At 35.5% G+C, this 24,710-nt stretch overlaps 1 protein-coding gene across 1 annotated transcript in view; it reads left to right on the forward strand.

The window, feature by feature from the left end:
- Positions 1-24,710, forward strand: part of TRRAP (transformation/transcription domain associated protein) — a 90,826-nt gene that overhangs the window by 61,296 nt on the left and 4,820 nt on the right. Inside the window, exons 59-69 of the mRNA XM_084295712.1 lie at positions 2,561-2,756; positions 3,000-3,265; positions 3,989-4,089; positions 6,871-7,072; positions 7,957-8,121; positions 10,690-10,780; positions 11,853-12,052; positions 12,800-13,061; positions 19,151-19,376; positions 19,981-20,198; positions 22,789-22,973. Coding sequence (XP_084151838.1) covers positions 2,561-2,756; positions 3,000-3,265; positions 3,989-4,089; positions 6,871-7,072; positions 7,957-8,121; positions 10,690-10,780; positions 11,853-12,052; positions 12,800-13,061; positions 19,151-19,376; positions 19,981-20,198; positions 22,789-22,973 — 2,112 coding nt within the window. The remainder of the gene's footprint in view (positions 1-2,560; positions 2,757-2,999; positions 3,266-3,988; positions 4,090-6,870; positions 7,073-7,956; positions 8,122-10,689; positions 10,781-11,852; positions 12,053-12,799; positions 13,062-19,150; positions 19,377-19,980; positions 20,199-22,788; positions 22,974-24,710) is intronic.

The raw sequence follows: 24,710 nt of genomic DNA on the forward strand, positions 1-24,710 counted from the left end.
GCTTGTGAGAACTTGCTGAGACTGTTTCTTTTTTCAGACTTCCAGAAATATTTTTGTGAAGCAGCTGGTACAACTTTGATATCACACAGAATATGCAGTTTACTAATTACAAGAGATGAAATAACATGTAACGTGGTGAAAAATGTATGGCTTGTGTCCTTTCACACATTTCACTGTAACAAAAATGGATAACTTCTTCCCTTTTAAATGTATGAAACGTCAACACTTACCCTTTTGCTTTCTCTTGGATTTAATTATGTAAGTAATTCACAACTGTAAGAGAAGAACTTCTGAGAGTGGATGTTATTGCCAAGTATAATCAAATGGAAGTAGGTGCCTAAATGCATCTCTAAGAAATGGGATTTGGCTTTGAGATGCTTTCAGAAGCTTCTTGAAAAGGAACCTAGTGTCTTCCAATTTGGATTGTGCAGCTGTCCCCAGAGCATGGAAGTGGGGCTGGGGGAGAGTTGTGTTCACTTTGTCATGCAGTATGTGATTGGGAATAAACATGCCAGTAATTTGTTTGAAGGGCTGATTGCATCCCTCATTAGGCATCCTGATAAACAAGCATCTGTCAAAGATTAGCTCTCATTACAGTGGAGGAAGCCTTTCATCTCCAAGGGGGAAACTGTGGGATATCTCTGTGCAGTATGATCTGAGATGTGATAATGGGGGATGCGTTTCTTGATGGACCAGTGCTCAGAGAACTGTGAATGAACCTTACCCACAGAAATGCAGAGGATACTACTTCCGTAGTTCTTTGTAATCTAGAGGTTTCTGTAATTCTGTAGACACAATTCACCCTGTGTGTCAGGTCTGGTTTGATTCATGAGTACGTAAATCCACATGATCTAAGGTACCTCTACTAAGTTGTACTTGCGGGTAGAGCTTACACAGCAGGCTTTTGAATTTTTTAAATATATGTTGATGCATCAGACAGAGTGAATGAATATAGAAAAATTCTCCATACTGAGAAGCAGCTGTCAAGAAATAGGTAAGATATAAATAATTGTAGAAGGTTTCATTTATTTGAGCTGATATACGACTGGAAGACTTCTTGACTAAATTAATTCCTTTTTGATAAGTTTTCACTGATGGTTTTGAATTTCTTCTCCCCTGGATGGGCAATATCTGCAGCATGAAAGGGTTAGTATTGCTAAATAAAGCATTTAAATGCTTTCAGATATCAATTAAAATAAGCTTTTTAAATAATCTAATATGTATATATCCCTCATGAAGAAATGATAAATTAGGCAATGACTGACAGAGGTACAAATGCAGCCATGAATTTGCACTGCGGTAATTACTTTCTTTTAATATCAGATAGTATGTGATTAAATACCTGTGAGAAAATTAAATTTATGTGATGAATGGGTGTAGGATGAAGGTTAAGCTATTGTGAGAGCTGATACTGAGATGACTGTAGGAAAATATTACTTTGTTTAATTTATTTTGTTTCAAGAGATTTCACTGTGTAAATTTCGATGGCTTTTTTTTCTTAAAGTAGTTATCTTATTTGGTTGATTAACAGTGAATACAACTGTTATCTGGCAGGGAGGTAGCTTAGAGAATACTACATTGGTTTTATTGTACTACAGGTAATTAAATTCCATTAAAGTTTGCAGGCCTCTTCTTCAACTTGTTGAAGTTTAACAAAATGTCTGCTGACTTTAGTAGGTTTGAGGCTACTGCCACCTCCTGTTTGTTCCTTTCATTAATTTGAGGGTAGTAGATGTTTGTGGAAAAAAAAAGCATTCTTAACCTAAGTGATTTCTCACAGTTAAGTTTTTTTTGGAGATTGTCTTAATCATTTCAGGAGTACACACAGTTGCTGGACATTCAAGCTTCTGTTAAGAGTTGAGATCGTGATTAGGGAATTTATGCTAGTAGGTTCTGTTAAAAGTTTTGATTTTCTTTTGATCGCTACCATTTTGTGAAAGCATTTGCTTCCTAAATGAAAGAAGGAATGAGGGAATTTTGATCTTACTAGCCTAGCACTAAGGAAAGACATGTCACTGCTTCCCCAAGTGAAACCTTGGAAGCAAACTCATAGCGTTATAGAAAGAACCCATTAACCACAGGTTGGTGGTGTCTGCAACCAGGGCATTTAGCTTTTGTCAGAATGAGGTGTTCCTGAAATGAACTGGAGAGGAGGGGAGCCTGAAGTTAATGCAGTGACCTTTTGCAAGTGTGTAGGAAAGTACTTTGTCACATTCATATACTTCATAAAATAATTTGGTTGGTTGTTAGATATAGACTCCCATTGGTATACATTCTGTATTGGTGACTCAATGGCTGACACTGTTCAATAGCATTTCTGTTCAATAACCAATTTGTTGAGTGAAATTTGCATTCTGATGTTTTGTTTGTGTGTTTGTTCCCTCCCCCCCCCCCATGCTTAGAATGATTAATGGTCATTTGTGCAACTAATGACCCCAAATGGCATAATTTTATCTTTACTTTATGATTTAAAAGTGGACTCCTCAGAAGGATCTTTTTCTATTGGCTCACTTATTGTACTGTCTGTTAGCATAACTTTTGTTGTGTAATGTTTTTCCAGGCAGCACAGCAAATAATTGAACTTCAAGAAGCAGCCCAAATAAATGCAGGATTGCAACCAACTAATCTAGGAAGGAACAACAGCTTACATGATATGAAGACTGTGGTAAAGACCTGGAGGAACAGGTTACCTATTGTGTCAGATGACTTATCCCACTGGAGCAGCATTTTCATGTGGAGACAACATCATTACCAGGGTAAAACTGCCTGGTCCAGCATGCATTCATCATGTAATTTTCCAGACAACACATTGTTTGAAATAAGTTATTTATATTCTTTTGATTTATATATGCAATAATCTTCTGGATTTTAACAAGGTTGTTTTTATTCGGTTTCCATTTAAGTGTTCCATTAAGTCATAATTTCCTATGCAATGTGTAAGGTTTTGCTGTATGTATGGTTTCATTTATAATGACAGAAGTTTCATGTTTTGTCTTTAGCCATTGTAACTGCATATGAGAATAGTTCTCAACATGATCCTAGTTCCAATAATGCTATGTTGGGAGTTCATGCTTCTGCATCAGCAATTATCCAGTATGGAAAGATAGCTCGAAAACAAGGGCTGGTCAACGTAGCTCTGGATATACTGAGTCGCATTCATACAATTCCAACCGTACCCATCGTGGACTGCTTTCAGAAGATTCGCCAGCAAGTTAAATGTTACCTTCAGTTGGCTGGAGTTATGGGCAAAAATGAATGTATGCAGGTATGGTAGCTTTATCTCTGAAGTTGTTACTGAGGATTATAAGGGATGTCAGATGTATTGATTTAAATAAAGTGCCTGTGTACAGAACAGGGCCAGAATTTTGTTGGTCATGTTTTACCACGTCTAGTATTAAGCTGTTAGTCAAAGACAGACATTGTCCTTTTTGAACTGAATACTGTTGAGTATTTAAAAAAAATTAACCAAATAAAAACTAAAGTGGAAGTATGTAGTTTGAAATCTTACCAAATAGACAAATGGAAAGGACTTTGAAAATACATGATTTGCAAAAGGACAGCACAATTGCACCACTGACTGAAGTACCAGATTGAAGCTTTTGAGTGACTTACTCATGAGTGAAGGGTGCTGGCACATTCAGTGAAAATGAGTTGGAAGGAAGGAGAAAAAATGTGATTGTAGGCAGAAAACCCTGACATATGATTATAAGCTCAGCAAACTTCAAGGTGGCAATGGTAACCCATTGCCTGAATGCTGTCCATACTATCTAATAGTTTTGCATAGAACATCGGGGACTTAGAATTGAATTGTTAGTCTAGATTTTTTTTTAACTAAAAATACTGAAAAATCATACTATTTATTATTCATTTATCTTCTACTGAAATTTCAAGAGGATGTTTTGGCTGTTTTTTTTTTTTCAATGGTATTTTAATTTTAAGAAAAACATGAGTTTTAGAAAGTTTTTTTTCACTAAGACTTCTTTAACAGGGTCTTGAAGTTATTGAATCAACTAATTTGAAGTACTTCACCAAGGAGATGACTGCTGAGTTCTATGCACTGAAGGGAATGTTCTTGGCACAGATAAACAAGTAAGTATGTTGGCTGGAAGAGGCATTAACACACATCTGAGAGAAATGCAGCTGAAGTATTTCAACACAGTGTTCGAGCAGGAAAGTTGTTCCATATGTTTATACCAGCCTAAAATTTGGCACAGCTGTATAAGAAAGTAAAAGTATGTGAGAGTTCCTTTTTGTTTTGAAGATGCAATGATTGGTAATATTTCTGAGTATTGTAGGAAAAAATAAGTAAAAGCAGACATTACATCAGGAAGAGACAGGGAGAAGATTTTTGTCCAAAACTTTGCAGTATAAGATACCTTTTTCCTGTTTCTGTGACTACTTAGTTAGATGAACAGACGTCTAACTGATATCTTAATCTAACAAACCAATGAATTAGTGTATTCGACAAAAGGAGGTTAGTTTAATTATGTTCTCAAAGTGCTGCATGTAAAACCAAGGAAAAAACCTTATTCAGTCTACAAGCTTAGAGGCTACCTAAACAAAGCTAGCTTACATCTTTGTTTCTCTTCATTTCTATTTCATTGCTCATTGTATGTGTCCTATTAACAGCTGCAACTGATCAAGGGATAGGAAAATGTGTGATGGCATAGATCAGAATCTGTAGAAAAATCTGCTGTGTCATGCAATATGGAAATGCAACAACAACTGCAATTCAAATAATTGAATTGAAAAGATGAATGTGGTATACGTTGGAGACAGCTTGATTTACAACAATTAAACACAGGTCTAAGTCTTGCTTTCAAACTAGCAGCTTTCTAGTATTTTTGCTTTATGCTGACAGGCACCTTACTACTTCGAGGAAGATGCCTCTCTAATTTAGTAAACAGGCGTTTCAGTAGTCAAATTTTATTGAGTGGTTACAGAAAAAACAACCTTCAGATTGTAGCAGCTTTCTGTATGTATAGTATTTCATGGCAGTATTGCTAGATGTTAAATATTAGGTGGAATAATTCCTTTACCACTACATTGTGGACACTTACAAAATGAAATCTATCAGTTTTTAAGTTGTACACTGCAACCACATGTAGCGATTTAAGTCAGGAAATGATGAATATCTTCTGTGGATGCAAGAGATAATTTTAAATAGGCAGAATGTAATTACTTTGATGGAAAGTGCAATGGGCTTCCTTATGGCCATAAATGAGCTTAGTTTCAGTTGAGGTGTAAAGAGAAGAAAGTCTCCCTCTCCCCTGACCCCATTTTTTAAATTTTGTTAGTAAATTTATGCAGTTAAAGACATGTACAAATGTATCTATACATTTCAGGGGAGATTGGAGTCTGTTTAAAACATGATTCTGATATACTTACAGTTTCTTAATCTTGCAAATAAACAAATATACAGGTGTTTTCAAGCACTGCACAGGGTTAAGATGTTAGGAAGGTTACACTTTGGAAGAATGACCAAGTGTTGAACCTGAGAATGTGTGACTACTGATCATGTGTATGTCAACTAAACCAGAAGGTAAAGGTCACCTCTGGTGTTGCATCTCTCCCGTGTTGCCCATTTGCTGAGGAAGGTGATAAAAACCATTTTTCTAAATCATCTCAGATGTCAAGAATGATGGATAGTAGAGAGGGAGAAAAGAAAATCTACTGAAAAGTCCTGTTTTTATGAAGGGGAAGTAGTGATAAAAAGTCATTTACCAGGCTGCTTCTGTGGCACTGTGCTTCAAAACTTCAACCTAAGATGCAGAAAGCATCTGAAAAAAATATATTTGTATAACATAAAAACAAAAGTATTTTGGCTGACAGTTACTTCTTATCATTTCATCTCAATAGCTAATCATCTTAATTTATCACTGTAATCCCATGTTTTATCACTGTAACCCTACCAGCTAATATTTTTTATAAAGAACTTATCTTTTAAAAAACTTTACAGTTTTTAAAAACGAGACAAACAAGCATTACTTTGCTTCTGTATTGTTTCTTGTAATGCTTATTCCGCAAGAGAGATGTGGAGCACTTTCCTTTAATAAGGAATATTGGAATACTTTAAAAATTCCTTTGTTTCTGTTATGTGTATTTGAGATTTCTTATCCTTTAGCTTTATGCCTGAAATATTATATAGTTTTGAGGGACTGTATGTATATTGGGATGAATCATCCCAAATCTTGAACTGGGAGCATGTGAGGAAACCTAGCAAAGACCTAGAGTTATCAAACCAGTAATCTTTTTTTTTTTTTTTTTTCTGAATCCAAGACCTGTATGATTAACCTTCATATTTCTTCACTTTCCATCTCGAAAAATGTTTTTTTTAGCAGTGGGGGTGAGGATTTCCAGATAACTTTTTCCAGATAACATCAGCTGTAGTTTTAATGACTTGGTTGGGAGAACACTTAAGATGTATTCCACCAAAAAGTAGCTAATATGGTATCTTCCCAGTTTTACTCTTTTTTGCTCTTTGTATTTTTCTTCCCATCAGTAAAGAAGCATTTTTAGTGTATTTACATATTTACTTCTGTTCTTCTTGTGTTATCATTTTTTCTTTGTTTTCTCCTGGAATCTTACTCTAGTGATTGGGTTGTACTGGAAGTCTTTTAGATCTTCAGGGAGTATTTGAGAATCTTAAGTATTTGCATAATTGGTTCCATTATGAACGGTTTACTTTCATAGCTCTTGAAATTAAGGAAAGCTAAGAGAAAGTAATCGTAAGACCTTGCTAGAGAACTTCATGGAAAAATATCATTGGGTGTTAAGAGAGTAATTGAATACCTTGTCAGGAGTGTGAGTCTTACATGATTTAGTGACTTTGTTAGTATACAGCTCATATCCATTCTTGTCACAATGCAGGTCTGAAGAAGCAAACAAAGCTTTTTCTGCAGCTGTGCAGATGCATGATGTCTTAGTGAAAGCATGGGCGATGTGGGGTGACTACCTTGAGAATATCTTTGTGAAAGAACGTCAGCTTCATCTGGGTGTGTCTGCTATTACTTGCTATCTGCATGCATGTCGTCATCAGAATGAGAGCAAATCAAGAAAATACTTAGCGAAGGTAAGACTGAGATATTTCAAAAATAATTGGAGCACCACTTACCGGCAAAAAGCTGGAATTATGTTCATATGCCCAAGTTTGTTTAATTAGAAGAATTTCATTTACTGATTGAAAGCTTTAATTTAGGCTGAAACTGTGCACACAGTTTCTGTATTGTCATTGCATGTAAGTCATCATGGCTTTTTCTACTTCATTAATTGTTTGTTTTTTTTTTCTCAGGGATAGGAACTGTGGATTACTACTGCTACAGTGTCAGCTGTAATTAGTTTAATCTTTATTCTCCCAAGCAATCTTCTGCAAAAATACTGTTTCATTTTCTGAAATTTCTTGTACTGCTTTTTTCTTTTTAGTTCATTAACCAAATACAATTATTACATTTGTGCCCTCCTGCTAAGTGTTGTTGTTGAGTCCACAAATATAACTTCATTTATTTGTGAGTGCTTAAGATGTACAGTCAGTGCTTAATATAGTTTTATTTAAATATGGTTGTAGAAAAAGTATCTTTGAGGTTCGTCAGTTAAAATAAATTAAGGGAAAAAAAAACACACAAAGAAATATTCAAGTTCTTGCATCAAAACTAACTTATCTGAATAGTGTACTTATAGGTTCTATAAACTTGCTTCAGTTCCCCGTCCCCCAACCCATCCTTCCCTGTAAATACAGTTGCATTTATTTTTTACATTCTCTTAATATCATTTCTGATGGAAAAAACAACATTGACCAGTTATAATGGATTGAAGTTCTTGCATCTGAGTAGGCCTTGACACTTAAAAGGACTCCAGTGTCATATTAATAAGTATCTGTTGGTTTTCTGCACAATCCAATTGACATGTCTTGAACTTACTTAAGCCCTGAGATGGCTCATGAAACTCTCTCTGTTTTAGGTTCTTTGGCTGCTGAGTTTTGATGATGATAAGAACACACTAGCGGATGCAGTGGACAAGTATTGTATTGGTGTCCCACCTATTCAGTGGTTGGCCTGGATTCCACAGCTGTTGACGTGCTTGGTTGGCTCAGAGGGCAAACTTCTTCTGAACCTCATTAGTCAGGTAGGTACAGAGGATCAACACTAATTCTTTATTGTCTGTAATCTTTAATTTCAAGATGAGATGTATAAGAATTTTTAAAAACAATAAAGCTTTAAAAATAGTGTTGTTTGCAACTGTTGATTATTTAATAAATGTGAATTACTCTTTATACGCAGAGTGTTTTTAAGTTCAAAGAGGGTTACTTAATGAGACTAAACCTTATGGAAGTGTATGCCATATGTGCGGAACACATTTTAGCTTTCCCTCTGCATTCTGTATTACACTTCTGTGAACACTAGTACACATCTAGGAATGTATAGTTAAATGGTCTTAACACAGGAGTAGGGCTGAAAAATTGTTAGCTCTAGTGACTAAAGGGCAGACATTTTAGTGCTTTTTTTATTAGACTTGATTGAAAAGTCAAGGCTCTGTCACAGTCAGAAATCTCTACAGAGGCTCTGTACATTTTAATTGAAAATTTAGTATGTCAAGTGATTAGAAAAATAAGGATAAGGTATAGGGAGTCAGGTGAGGAATCTGACTTCCTGGATTTGTCCCTCTGAAATGACAAATGAGCTTTGATCTTGCTTCAGGATTTTAAGATTTTACTGCCTACTACCATCTGTTGTGAAGCAGAATCAGAAGAACAGAACATGTACCTGTATCTCAGCATAAAATTGATTTACAGCATGTCCTTACACTCAGGGATAATATGTGACATCTTTCCATTGATGCATTTTTAGATGCTGTTTTGGTATTGCTTAGTGTGAACAGGGTTCAAACATCCTGTTCTCAGAGACATTAACTGGTCATGGTCTAGCTTAAAGTGTGTTTTAGTGTTCATAGAACCTGGAAATATTTTTGATGTTTGTTCATTCCGATTAAGGTAAAACAGCTGTGAGGTCCTTTTGACATACAGCTGGACCTAGGAAGCTCTTGCAGTTGCCTTGTGCGTTGAGGTCTGGGTACATAACTGTAGTGTGCTTGTGTATGCATGTGTTTCTCCCTCCATCTCCATAAAATTAAGGTGAAACTTTGAAGGAGCCATACATCCAGATAGCTTAAGAAAGCAAAGTTCTTAAGACAAGATTTCTGACACACATGGCTTGGTATTTTCTTGTAACACTAGTGCTTAGCTGTGTTCTGACAGCAGGCAGATAAAACTTATTTCAAGGAGCTGTAGAGACTCTTTTTTTTGTTAAGATCTTAGAACCATTTGAACCATAGAATCATAGAATGTCCTGAGTTGGAAAAGACCCACAAGGACCATCGTGTCTAACTCCTGGCTCTGCACAGGGACCATCCAAAAATCAGCTAGTGATGCTGTGCCTGAAGCACTCCAGGGTATGGTTGCCCCTTTTGGCTGCCTGGGCACACTGCTGGCTCATTTTTAACTTGGTGTCAACCAGAACCCCCTGATCCCTTTCCTTGGGGCGGCTCTCCATCCATCCATCCTGCAGTCTATGCATTCAGCTGGGGTTGCCCTGTCTCAGGTGCAGAATCTGTCACTTGCTCTTACTGAACTTCACAGTTGCTGATTGTCCAGCCCTCTAGTCTGTCAAGATCCCTCTGCATATCCTGTATGTACATTTCAGAAATGAGTGGCTACTCAGAAGTCCTACTATAGGTGGAGCTTAGGTTCATAAATATCACAGATATTTGTGTTTATCTTGCTTTTAAACTTTGGGTTCATAGAAGGAATATAAAATAAAAAATATTTCCGTGTTACTAATTAAAAACTGTAAGTTTGCTGAACTGCTAGATCCTGAACTTCACAGTTCTTGTAAATAAAGTATTCCTGAATGACAGCATGAAGCATATGTATGTCAGGTTAGTAATCTGTCATAAATAATACTTTACTGAACAGTTGAATGCCATTGCAAAACTTCTACTACTTGTCGTATCCATTTGGGTGGAAGAAAAATCCATGATTTAATGAAATTGTGGCTGGAGAAGCCTCTAATAATGTCTTAAGATGCACTGTATTGTGGGTAGTACTTAGATACATAATTTCTTTCCTTTAATAGATACGGAGATTTATTAATTTTAAAAGGGATGCTGAATGTTAGTATCTCTTTAGCCTTCCTCCCCTCACCATGGAAGCTAAAATCTTTTTTTGGTGAAATTGGTATCCCCTTACATTAAGTGCTGCAATTAGGTGCAGTAAAGCTACTCTGTAATGGGCCTTCTTATCATTTGCTGTGGGGCTCGCTGGGAATTGTGGCCTAATTTAAAGACTAACCGGTGTCATTATGTCTGTTTTTCTTCCATTATGTACATGAGTAAGATCTCTGAGCTGGCCCAGGTACTCTGGAATTATGCTATTTTCAGATTTATTAGGCAATACGATCTGGAAGTGCTAATTATGTAATGCTCTAACAGAGTGTGTGGAGGGAGTCACCATTTCTCCCCTTTGGTTTTCTGTTACTGAAATGATCTTTAATTTTCTAGTTTTCCATAAGCTGTTATTTAAAACAAGGAACTGATTATTACTGAATTGCACTCGTTTACAAAGATAATCTGTGTCTGACCTGATGTGCAGTAAATTTTCCGTAACTGAGAAATGTGTATATATGCATCTCCAAATAGGTGGGAAGAGTCTATCCCCAGGCTGTCTACTTCCCTATAAGGACCCTCTATTTGACCTTGAAGATAGAACAACGAGAGCGCTACAAAAGCGGTGAGCTTGATACTGATAAAATTGTTTGGTTTCTTTGTAACTTTATCATTATTTTGATTTTCATCTAAATTTACTGGGTCTTCCCAGATTTTCTAGAAAACATAGCAACTTCAAAAGACCAAGGAAAAAAATTCTTTGTAAACAACTTCATTTACATTTGTTTCTGTAAAGTGAAGCCTATAGATGACTTGGACTGTGTTGAAGTTTCTTGAATAATGTACTCACCAAGAAGAGTTTAATCTACGTTATTATTTCAATTAGCTATTCATAGTCACACATTCTTTAATGGATTTTTATCATTAAAAACAGTTGGACAAATAGTAAATTCTTGGATTTCAAATACCAAAGAACTCTTTGGGTACTCCTTTGGAGGAGGAGGCACTCACATACTATAATACTTCACTATGTTAAATCAAGCAATAGAGGTTTCTGTTCCAAAATCTTGATATTATCACATACACATCTAGTGATTGCTGATAAAATATTTTCCTTTTGGTTCTGCCACAAGCTGCTGTTCTGTTGGTGGGTTAAGTGAGGTTTCTGTTTGCTGAAAGCTGATGTTGTTCAGAGTAGTAAGTTGTTATCTGATAAACCAAAACTCAGTGCTTAATCACTGTACAATGGAGTTGTAAAGCAAGAGATCAGTTTTACTAGAAGATAGCACTCAACAGCAACATCCGTGTTATTGGCATCAGCTATGTTTAGTCCTGCAGTTGTGTGAGAGATTGCACCAAAAAAAAGAAACAGGGCCAAAATGAACATTGTTTAAATAATTTGATTCTATCTGAAATGATGTCAGTTACTTCAAGAGCTTGTGTTGGTAGTGTAAAACCTAGGGCCCTGCGATTTTGAAGAGTATTTATATTGCTGTAACTTTGAGAAGCCTGTACCAGTGAACAGCACATGGAGTAGTGTTTTCTTTCTAAAAAACACATTTTCTGATAGTCAGTAGGTAATACGTGATTAATACTTAAAGTAAATCTAAAGTAAATTCTTCTTTATTTAATTCAGGCAAGTATAAAATTTATCAAGTTTTAAATTTCTGTTTTGATTTTTCTTTTCTGCTTTACAGATTCTGGCCAACAACAGCCAAGTTCAGTTGGAAATCAGTCCCACTCTGCCTCAGATCCCGGGCCAATCAGAGCCACTGCACCAATGTGGCGATGCAGTCGAATTATGCATATGCAGCGAGAATTACACCCAACGCTGTTGTCTTCTCTGGAAGGCATTGTAGATCAGATGGTCTGGTTCAGAGAGAATTGGCATGAAGAGGTATTTGGCTTTTATATAGTTTCATATGTGTGTATCATCTAAGGAAAACTTAGCTGCAAAATATTTCTCTAGAATGATTTCTCTACAGTAAAACATAGCTATTTGCTTTGATTAGTGAACTGTTTTAAGGAGCTTTTAAGGAGCTAGTTGTATTTGGAAGCAATACAAAAATTTCCCCAAATTATCAATTAAATGAATGCTTCTAACTTTAGTATTTATTTAAGCTGTTGCTTGTACTAACTAAAAATTTATATTCTTATTCTAAGTTTCATGGATACCAGTTTTCTTCTTTATCTGGTGGTCTGTGACAGGTTGTGATTATTGTCCAAATTTGAATTAGAGAGCAGGTGGACGTGCTATTCCACTTCTGTTAATTGTCTTTCAAAGCGCTGTAGGCTGTTCTGTTCTGTCTACCTAGCAGAGACTTAATAGTGTTTCCTCATACCACATTACTTTCTAATATATCACAAAATATGAATCATATCAAAACATTTCTGCTTTTGAAAGAGCAAGGAATGCTTTGTGGTACAGTGTTATGGCTGATTGGTTTGCTTATTTGCAGTGCTAGTAAGAATCAGTGCTGTCATTCAGATTGACCCTCTGATACAATTTGAGAATACAGTTTTAAATAAATGCTTCTCAGAGAATAGCTTCATTATATAAAACACAGTAAGGGAATAAATACTTGCTGTCAAATCAGAACGCCTGATCTTTCTGACTTTGTCTTTATTTTTTTTGAATCCTTAGGTCCTTAGACAACTGCAGCAGGGCTTGGCAAAGTGCTATTCTGTTGCCTTTGAGAAAAGTGGAGCTGTTTCAGATGCCAAAATCACTCCTCATACATTAAACTTTGTCAAGAAGTTAGTCAGCACTTTTGGAGTAGGTCTTGAGAATGTGTCGAATGTGTCCACCATGTTTTCCAGTGCAGCCTCAGAGTCACTTGCTAGGAGAGCACAGGCAACAGCTCAAGATCCTGTGTTCCAGAAGCTAAAAGGGCAATTTACAACAGGTAATGGTTTTTATTTTTATTTTTCTAATATTTTAATCTCCAGGGAAATTTCCCTCACAAAGTTCAGCTGTGAAAGCATTCTGCTTTTTTAAAAAAAATATTATTACTATTACAGTATTTTTCTGAGAGAAAATATAGAAAACAGCACCTTTCTGTCATTCAGCATAACATGGGATAGTTCATCAATCTGTGGAGCAATAAACGTGATAAAAACTAAGCCAGACCACAACATAGGGAATGAGGTTATTGTTACATTTTTATTACCTAGAACTGTGGTGAAGTATGTATTTAAAGGTGAATTAGATTGCAAAAATATTACAGTTAGAAGTAATCTGACTAAAGTACCTGCCTTAGATGAGGACAGTGATGTCTATTTTATGGTGAATGTCAGAATTTAATGAAATTATCACTCCAGAACTCCAAATTCACAGTATCGTTTAAAGTCTTTCAAAACAGCTGACTTGCTCAAAACAGTGTTTTGAAAAAATACAAAAATTCACATAATTGGTAGGTTAATTCTGTGATTCTGTGATTTAATTTCAGAATTTCTAGGTTGGAAGAGACCTTAAGATCATCAAGTCCAACCTCTGACCTAATGCTAACAGTCCCCACTAAACCATATCCCTAAGCTCTACATCTAAACATCTTTTAAAGACTTCCAGGGATGGTGACTCCACCACTTCCCTGGGCAGCCTGTTCCAATGTCTAACAACCCTTTCGGTAAAGAAGTTCTTCCTAAGATCCAACCTAAAATCAATACATTTAATTAGCCCTAATAAAAAAGGCATTTCAGAGAATTAGCTTTTTTGCTTCATTTGGTTTCCGTTCTTCAGTGGTGTTACGTGTTTGATCTTGATTTAAAGTTCTGAGAAAAGCATGTGTACAGAGGAGTGTGGTTTTGATATATTTATTGAAAAGTGTTAAGGCCATGCAGCTATATATGACAGAACTTGACAGTGATTGGCATCAGTGTTGTGGATTACCAGGATTTTGGGTTTTACATAAATTCCTGTCTAAAATACATTAGTTTATCCTTAAAGATAATGGTAGAATTAGATAAAAATGAGGTTTTTTTTTTTTCCTGAACAGAATTCAAAGTCATTAGTTATTCATAACTGAAAGGATAGAGTTTCTATAAAGACCTGTTTTCATATTTTTCTGAATCCACTTTTACTTATATTATTCTAAATCTGACTTAGATGATTTTGGCATGAGTTAAAACTCCATGATCTTAGCTTTTATAGTTATTTAAAAATCACGCCCTTTCTGCATTAAATCATTTTCTCTGCAAATGTGAATCTTGCACTGACAAATTATTCTTTTTAGAATTCTAAGTTACATAAAGCTGCCTAAACGAAAAATTATGTGAGGTCCATGTAGCTACTGAGCATTTACAGAGTTCGACAAGTAGACTTGCAGTATTTTTTCAAGCATTTCACTGATAATGTTGTGAAATTAAGTGAACTGATGGGAATCTCGTAAAAGTAACTCGGTTGTAGATATGACCTACATATCTTGTTCGCATGATGCATTACATGATGTCCTTTTTGAGGCACAACAGTTGCATGACAGCAGATAATGAAAGTCCTGAACCATATGATTAAATTTTTAATGGATGAAGGCTACTGGGAAGGGAAATAGAAGTAGGGACATTTTGTGTGTTGTTGACTGAAGCTTACAGGGCAACAAAATACATTAAATGTAAGTTTGGACTTGTTTTTCATTGTTAGTAATGGTTTCTGTGTCTCTACGTTGTAATAATAGTCTAGTCACGTTTTCATTGCTACACATGTTGTTGGTATTCTCAGCTTTTGTTCAGTTTAGAGTTATTTTTGGTCTGTTCTAGTTTCTCTTAATTTATTTCCTTCAAGATATGAGTGTTAGAGAGATCTGGGGTTTCAGAAGTTCAAAACAAAAACTGAATATGCCAGTAGGCTCAAGTCTGCAAAAATCTAAAGTAATATTTCAGAACACCTCTAGAGAAACCCTTAAAATGTTTAGTTGTAATTCAGTTATATTTTTGAGTTAAAAAATAAAATTTAATGTGTAGGATTTTCAGTTTTTGTATATGGTTATTTGTTGGTTGTGCTTATCTTTATCACATATAAATAGCACTTAAGGTTTCCAGGTGTGCTACCTAAACACAGCTTTTTTGGAGAATTGTATTGAACAACCTACAAAGCAATGAAGAACGTAGGCCTGAACATAAAAATCCTGTAACATCATCAAATGCAAAGTGTTTCTTAGAAAGCTTCAGTAGAATAATAAGTAATTTCTTATGTTTTTTTATTTGTTGTTGTTGTTTTTTTAAGATTTCACATTTTATTTTTCAAGTATAATTAAACATAGATTTCTACAGGATTAAAATATTTATTTTGCTTAATGCTGGGTTTGATTTTATTTTAATCTATTAAATTAATTTGTTTAAATCACAACTGAAGTGTGGGAGATGAAACTAAACTGATCGATATATTATGCATTTTTATAATGTAATTCATTATGAGGAAAATGAAAATAAGTTTTTGATTAGTTTTGCAATAACAGTGAAAAGTGCATAACTAAATGAACAGGACTAATTACACTACTGAACTAAAGGCTGTTCTAACATTGAGAAACCATTAGGAAATCATGCCTGCCGTGCCTGTGTTTCACACTAGGACTCTTCCATGTTTGTGTTTGTGACTAGTAGCACCGGTTGTGTTTAGATGATGAACAAATCATTTCGATGGTTGCCCTCCGTTTTAGAAGTATCTAAGCTGAGAAGCTGTCTAGGAGTAAATTGCTTTCTTTGGTTATTTCAAAATAACAGCTTTGAAAATATAGCTAACAGTTATGTTCTATAGACACTTCCAACTATGTGTGGTTGCATGACCTCTTCCACTACCATCCGAATTGCATCTTGACCCCTGCTGGGAGTCGTTAGGGACTCTCTCACCATTTCCTAGACTTGGAAGATTTTTGTCTGCATCCAGCTGGACCACTGGAGTTCTCATAGGTCATCTTTTTCCATCCAAACATTATGTGTTGTAAAGCCAAATTTTACTTCGGATTTTTTTTTTTTTTTTCTGGAACTTGAAATACTTAGTCCTTTGAGCATCTTTTCTTTGTTCCTTCCATCCTTTTCAGCTAAACCTTTGACATCAAAGAACAGACAGATACTGAAAAATGCTCCCTTTGAGAGTACACTCAGCAGTGAAAGGAGGGGAGAAACTGCCCAGATTGTTCTTCTGAGGGCAGATGATAGTTCTGAGTTTGGATCTCTGCTTCTTCCTGCACTTTTCTCACCATGCAAGCTGAACACAAAGGGAAAATTCCAAAATACACCCTTAAAGGGCAAGATAACTTTCTTGACAGTTTTGGCACCCAGCATAATGAATTTCTCTGCCATGAATGGAAGTTCTATAATCAGAAGGAAGCTTCTTGAAGTCTTGTTTTCTCTCTGAAGCATGGGGAAAGGGAAGGGGTAGGGGCACTGTTTATTATTTTTCATCTTTTTAAAGTTTTTTGTTGTTGTCCCCTCTCCTTTTTCTCCTTCTCAAGAGAAAGCCTAGCATTACTCAGGTAGCTGTTTCTTTGCTTCTGTTCTCATTTTTAGGCAACAAAAAATTCAGATCAAGAGATTGGAGTTAGCATCGTGTTCAATTTGGTCTTGTCTATGTAGTCTTGGTTTGATGGAGCTGAGTGATAAATCAGAAGTTCTGCTTCCTGTTTCTTAACTGCCATGAAGATTTTTCACATATTTCAGTGCTCTCCAAAAGTTCTTATGAGCTTAAAAAGAACCTTTTAGAAAGCACAAAGCAATTTCATATCTGAATAATAGCTTGAAGAGCAAGACAGCTCTTCTCTTGGAGAATAGTTGGATATTCTTCAGTACAAGAGATTTGAACTCCTCTCTGAAATTAAACTTACGTTTCAGTTCTAAGTGGCATTTTACATGATGGGTGTCCTGCCTCTTCAGTTGAAGATCCTTGCATTTTGAACTTGAGCAGAATCAGATGATGTCTGCAGCAGAAAAATCTTTCAAATCTTGCAAACGAGCTATTGCTGGTCCTAAAAGCATTAATTACCGGTTACTTTTAACTGATAAGAACTATTTCATGCCAGGGTAGCAGAAGGGCTTTTAAAATAAATATATAGAAAATTAACATTTGATCATTTTATTAATTTCTATTTATTTTTGTATATATATTTTTTTAATTGTTGTGATGCTGTGTTTTGTAGGTCAAGAGTTCCGGGGGTACAGAAGGGTTTGTTACGCTGAATTTACTAACTGAAGTGTATTCCTTTTTTGTTGCTTCATGAGCGGTTACGGTACAAAATTCATTTAAATAGCATTAAGATTCTACAAAAAAAAAGATGTAGCTTTATTTTGTGTTAAGAACTGTCAGGTTTCTGTTAGGTCTGTCTCAGGCAGGAAGTGTGTCCCCTGTTTGTCCTCTCATTGGAAGTGGTAAGAACTTGCCAGTTGTGCTTGGTTGGATGGATTCAGGTGGCAATTTTTGAGGCGTTCAAGACTGTGAATGAACACGTTTGCTTGAAGCTCGTGGATCACACTGTAAAATCTTTAGCATCGTTGAGGACAGAGAGCAAGCTTCTTCAGTTGAAGTGCAGTGTGTAAAGTATCACAGCCTTCTGTGAACATCTCCATTACAGATGTGGAGGTGAACTCCTATTCTCTGTGTGAAAAGGTGAAACAATCAGTAAGGTGTTTTAAACCAGCGTGTTAGCTTGAGAAAGTATTCTCCATTAATAGGTACTGAGAAAGTGGATTTGTTCGAAACAACATGTTTATCTGGATTAAGATGTTTGCAAAGCAGAGGAATTTTGTACGCAAATAATGTCTGGTGTCATATTTTCCTTTATTCCAGTTGAAGTGGAGTATTATTTTTCTCTAAGATATACTGTCTCTGGGAGAAAAAAAGACTAACCTTCTTTTCTTTTTTTCTTCCATTTGCTACTGGGTAACAAAATAACAAAAATCCTAAAATGAGCACTTCAAAAAACAGAGCTACTCCCATGGTGAACTGAATGTCTTTTTAATATTTGTTTATTTATTTATTTTATTTAAAGAAATGTATAATATTAATGCATATTTTTACTACTTTGACTGACATTAGCACAAAAACTAGTTGCAATCTGGGGATTCTTTTGTGTACTTCAGGGAGCCAGGAGATGAGAGAGGCAGTTTTGTCACTTCCATGGAATGATTACTTGCACTGCTCACTAGAGGGTAGGCTTGAGATTATAATAAGTTTGTTTTACAGCAATATTGCAAGGGAGGCACTGCCCAGACCAGGTAGAAGGTGGTGCATCTTTCATTGTAGACTTTTGTCTTATATAAGTGGAAAGGTTTTTGTGCTGTTTTGTGCTCTGTTTTGGGCTGTTTGACTACAGACTTTCACAGAAAGCTTTTAGCATATCAGTATTGTGGGTACATGATAAAGTATTTTGGGTTGTGTGTTCCCTAATATTTTGCTTAAGTAACAGAACAGCACACTAGAAGGAATAAACTCTTCCTTACTTAATAGAGAATAATTTGAAGTTGTGCACAAAGAGGAGGTGCTAGATTCTGATTGGTTTAAGCTGTGTATAATTATAGCACTTCTCTATAGAAAAAGGGTATTCTATAGTAATGAAATATTCATCAGAGCCTTTCTTTCAAAGGTAGCACAGCTGTGTTCAGCGTGTTTGGTTTGCACTGTTTAATTGTATGACGTGCTCACCTCCAGCACCCGGTTGTAGTGTTACTGCTGTTGGGTGATCCTGTACCTATAATTTGTGGTTGGGGTTCATAGATAGCCATGTCTCGGTGACAGACTTCCTTAGTAGTATGTCTTCCTTTTCATGTGCTAGCTGCTGATTTTATTAGTTAACTTCCAGTTTTCGTATAACGTTTAAGACCAGTGTGGTGATTTAAAACCTGTTTTCTTTGTAATAGGTGTGTGAGCTGCATGTGGGACTCCTCAAACAAAGTATTTTCCATGTAGCTGAAAGAATCTCCTTTAAAGTGTGAATGTCACGCAGTCGATAGTTAAATACACTATATGGAATTTAAAGTGCTAAGGATGTATGTATATTTTTTCTTTTAGACTTTGACTTCAGTGTGCCAGGATCAATGAAACTTCATAATCTTATCTCGAAACTGAAGAAGTGGATTAAAATTCTAGAGGCAAAAACTAAACAGCTTCCGAAATTCTTCCTCATAGAGGAAAAGTGCCGCTTTCTAAGTAATTTTTCAGCTCAAACAGCAGAAGTAGAGATACCTGGAGAATTCCTTATGCCAAAGCCAACACATTACTACATCAAGATAGCAAGGTAAACTAAAACTGGTGAGAAGGGGTAGTTGTAGTTCTGCAGTGGAGAAGAAAATGTAAATGTTCTTCAACTATCTGTCCTGAGAAAGTAGATATTATGTGTATTTCAGATATTTAAAGTACATATATGGAGTCACAGTTTTGGGTATAACAACTTGAATTTTTTCTTTATCCTCCTTTGGTAAGTTTGCATTGCTTCACTATGCCGCTGTACTGTATGTGACGATTACATTTGGGTTTATGTTGATACAAGTTGTGAGTATTTATTCTGTTGTAGTCCACAGAGGAACTGCTCTTTAAAACGGTGATCAAGATCTGATCTAATGATTAATTTTGCTCAAGAACTGTTGTCTTAGGGGGGAAAAAAAAAAAAAATATATATATATATATATATATTACAACATAATAGAAACCTTGGGTTAACTGGATAACAAAATTGTACCTTGTAAGACAGTTCTGCTGTCTTATTTCTTTGTGCTGTGGTGGGGTTTTTGTTTGTTTGCTTTTTCTGCTGTTGTTTTTTTTTTCTTTTTTTTTTTTAAATTGTTATTTGTTACTAAAGAAGAGAGGATTGGGGGCTCTAATCTCCCTTTCTTCTTGGATAGGTTTATGCCCAGAGTGGAGATAGTTCAGAAACACAATACCGCAGCCAGAAGACTCTATATCCGAGGCCACAATGGAAAAATTTACCCATATCTGGTAATGAATGATGCTTGCCTGACAGAGTCTCGTAGAGAAGAACGGGTATTACAGCTCCTTCGCCTTTTAAACCCTTGCTTAGAGAAAAGGAAGGAAACCACAAAAAGACATCTGTTTTTTACAGGTACTGAAAAGAGAGATTTTAATCTTTTTTAAATATATATTGTACTCAAAGAATGTAATTGGTAGAGGTTTTTGACAGCTACTAGTCACTGATACTGAAGGTTTTGGATATCTACAAGGTAAATTCACAGATATATAAGGCAGAGGCATGCTCACTGTGGAGGAAATGGGTATGTGTACTTCAGAGCAAGCATTTACAGATGGTTTGGACTGGACAGAACAAACATTTTTCTCCCCACTTTGTGATAATTGAATATTGAATTTCTTTTACCTCTTCCATGTAATACAGAAGAATCTTTATTTATTTATTTTTTTTTTTAGTGATTTGAATTTGATACATAGTTTCTGAGTTCTCCCATTGAGAACATGTTTTTATAATGTTTGAAATAACTTCGTCTATACATGGTGATGTTTATTTTAGGGAAATAAACTGAAATATATTGGCTGGTTGGTTGTTGCCAAATAAAATCAATTCATATTCTAGATGCTGGACGCAGGCCTTCTGTTGAGTGTACTTCTGTGATTCTGTACAAGGCTACTCAGTTTGGAGGGTGCACTTTGCCAACAGCACCACCTGGCAATGCTTGAACATAACAGAATCAATAAACCTAATGTTAGATAGGCTTTAATAGGGAGAGTTGAGGGATGCTCCAATATGATCTAAGTGTATGAATTGCCAAAATACTCATGGTCACATATTTAACAATTTCAAAGCAGAAATGGTGAACAAGTGCTGAACACACAATCTTAATTCTTTCTTTTTCCTTGTACATCTTGGCTTTTTCATGCGTTGATTATAAATAATTCATTCATGGAATGAAAAACAGAGTCTTCCCTTAGCAACATACTTGATCTACTTGTGATTCAAATACTAATGTGAATGCCTTAAAACAGTTAAACTTTCATGTTTTCCAGATATTAAAGCTTTTGGCAAGTTCCAGCTTATAGCTGTGTAATAACTTCATATAAATATATAAACAGCTTTCATTTCAGAAGGTCATTGAATCACTTATGAGCTTTATGTAAACAAATTCTGTACATTGCATTACTCAGTTCTAATAATCTTTGGCTGGTGAGCAGAAAATATATTATGGATAGTGGAAACTTTAATCAAAGATACTAAACATGCTGCTACTTTGCCATCAACCTCTTTAAAAAAAAAAAAACACAACACAAAACAAACAAAAAAACAGATCTAATATTTAAAAGCTGTAGTTTTACCAGTCTTTATTTTTGTGCTCATTGTATCTATTGACATGAACTTGCTGTCAAGAACTTAGGTGGCCAGATGATGCAAGTTGTGTTGACAGAGCTAGAAATGCATAATTGCGATCCAACCTTAAAAAGACTAAAAGATACTGGTGAAGGATTTATTATATCAAAAGGTAAATAAAGCATCTCTCTATAGGTGAAGATGCTTTTACATCATTTCAAGGCCAAATTAAGAGAAATATAGTAGATACAATCTTGAATGATATGATTTTTAAAAAGGCCACTGACACCGAAATATATTATCTATATAACATGATTATGGAAGTAACATGTTTTTCTTCACAGAGCTGTTTTTAAACTATGCTCTCTTTGGAAATACTTCTGTTCTTTGTGGTTTGATACTACTTAAAAGAACCTGAAGAACATTCGTTTCTCTGCTGTCAGAGGTTAATGGAAGCAGACCAGAAGAAATAGCTCATTAACACCCCTTCTTTCTCTGGAATGCATTTTTTTCTTTATGACTGAAGAAATTGCATCAAACAACTTAAAGATATTTAAACAATTTTCTCCTCTATTCCAGAGCTTAATTATTACAAATTCTAAGGGAAATGAGAACAGGTTTGTTGGTATCCAGAGGTCACTGTCAAACGGTACAACTGTAGTGTCACTGGAAAAGCTGGCAATGGAAGAGGCTTTGTCTTTCTGGGCATAGGTGCAATTCGTCCATGCACATAAGACTCATAAGAATGCTATGTCTGTGAAGCACCGTGAAAGTGCAAATAGGGTTTTTGCAGGCTTACAGCTCCTGAAGTAAAAGTTCAGCGGCTTAAATTTTCTTGTTATTGAACGTTTTTCTTTGTTTTCCCTCAGTTATTTTAAAGCATTGTCACTTATGCATCTATTCCTTAGCAGTATTTAGATTTTTTCCCTCCAGTTTTTATGAATTGCTTTGAACACTGTACCGAGGTTAATAGTTTTGCTCTTAAGACTAATTTTTATTGCAGTGATGCTAGTGCATGCAATCACAACCCCCCTGTTTGCATTTGAGCAAAGTATTGCTCTCTTCTGTGCAGCCAGAGAGAAGCAGAAAGAATGAGTGCTCTTTTTTTTTTCTCTCCTAATGTAGTTGAGATGTTTCTATTCAGTATTAAAAAAATCATATTTGCTTTCTTTTTAACTGAGCTTGTGAATTAGTTATGAATGTAGTAATAAAAAAATTTCTCTTGATACACTTCAGTTGATTATTGCAGCAGTACTGATAGTTGCATGCTAATTCTCTCCTGAGTACTTGGGTTATAAATTAACTGTTTTGTTTTGTGTTGCTTTGTTTCCTCCCCCCTCCCCTCCATCCTTCCTCGACCTTCTCAAACCGCTCCTAGTCCCCCGGGTTGTGGCGGTTTCTCCACAGATGCGTTTGGTTGAAGACAATCCCTCATCTCTGTCCCTGGTGGAGATCTATAAGCAGCGCTGTGCCAAGAAGGGCATTGAGCACGACAACCCCATTTCTCGGTACTACGACAGGCTGGCAACGGTCCAAGCACGGGGGACTCAGGCTAGCCATCAGGTATGGGAGTATTTAATGAGTTGCACTCAAGATCTTTTCTTGAGAGCTCTGCTACATGGTGTCCAATGCTGCCCCATTAGATACGTGACAAATACATCACTCAGAGGTGGTGGTTTGAATCTGTTTGTTTGTGTTTTACTTCATGTATTTTTGGGAGCTCTTATAGCTCATTAGTATTTTAGATTTTTTTTGAAAGCTTCAAAAAAAAAAGCTGTATTTGTTCCGCTTCAGGTTGTTTTGGATAACTGCAGCTGAAAACAGATGAGGGATTGATTGCTTTTAGACCCTTATGTATAGTGCTTTGAAAATAATTGATAACATGGGAAACAGCATTGCTATTTTACATAAGCAGTTACAGTATGGTATGTGATGCAGGCTTCCCCTTGTTCTTGTAATGTTTATCCTGGATTCATTTCACCCAAGCCAAAGAGCTGACGAAACTCACCCTAATAAATAGCAGTACTTGGAAAATAGAAAATTCCAACTCTCTGTAATCTCCATCAAACATCAAATTCTGATAAATAAGCTTATTTTACGGTTATCTTAAGGTTAATGCAAATATTTTATAAAATTTCAATCCCAATTTAAACACAACTATTAGAAGATACACAGTATATCACAGACATTATTTAGAGCATCTTTTAAGGCTTTCTTAGTTACAAAATAAAATGAAGTGTTACGTAACATCTGTTTCTACTTTGAGCATTTTTCCTTCAGGTTACAAAACTCTTTAATGGCCATTTAATTGAAGTCAGTTTGACTATCGTTCTTTCTGGTGCAATAGAACATACCCTAACTATTTCTTTTTCTAATTAATTAGGATAGGCTGTGCTACAGTAATGAAATATTTTGGTAAATTGTATATGTTTACATCAAGGGAAAAACTATTGCAAAATATTCACTTACAAAAACTAATCTCAACTTTTATCTTTTTGTATTTTTGAGGTAATTCTGCTGTAATAATACATGAAACTAATTATTTTACTCAGTGTGGTTCCCTATTTTGTACAATCAAAATTCTTTTACCTTTTTCTGTAAACAACTCTATGTACAAATAAACCACACAGGTTTTAGGTTGTAGTCTTTGTAGGTCCCATGTGTAATTTCAAATCTTGTCATTATGCTTTTTTGTTTGATTAACACCTTCCAAAAAAAGCTATCAAATTGTTGTCATATTTGTGTGCATAACTTACAACAGCTGCCTCTTTGTGCTGCCTACAGACTACCTTCACCTGATAACGATTAATAAGCTGTGGCTATTAGTAATGTTTTAATCTTTTTTTTGTTGTGGTTGCAGACCAGCTATGGAAAGAATCTGTATCACTGCTGTTGGTCTGTGCTTTCCTCAGTAATGTGTTAGTCTGAGCAGCAACCAATTTGACTTTATCTTACATAAGGACTTTATCCAAAACCCTTGGAAATTTGTAGAAATAAAGTAGGATCCAGAACAACCTTTTTCAGTTGGGAGTTGAGTAATATTTACATCCTTAGATAAGGAAATGGGATCTTTCAGTGAGGGGATATTAAGTGCTTTAAAGTGAAAAATGTGATTTAGGCTGCTCATAACCTTCAGTACAGTGTTCAGCATATTGATGACTGAAGTTGGAAATAAGTATTAGGATAAATACATATATATTAAGACTTGAAATAGAGAATTTTGTTTTATTGCTGACAGATGCATAACCAGTTTGAAGTGAAACTAAAAAAAAAATTAAAAAGTGGATTATGTTCCAATAG

This window comes from Netta rufina, assembly GCF_964035555.1.
Source record: "Netta rufina genome assembly, chromosome: 15".
NCBI classification, from domain to species: domain Eukaryota; kingdom Metazoa; phylum Chordata; class Aves; order Anseriformes; family Anatidae; genus Netta; species Netta rufina.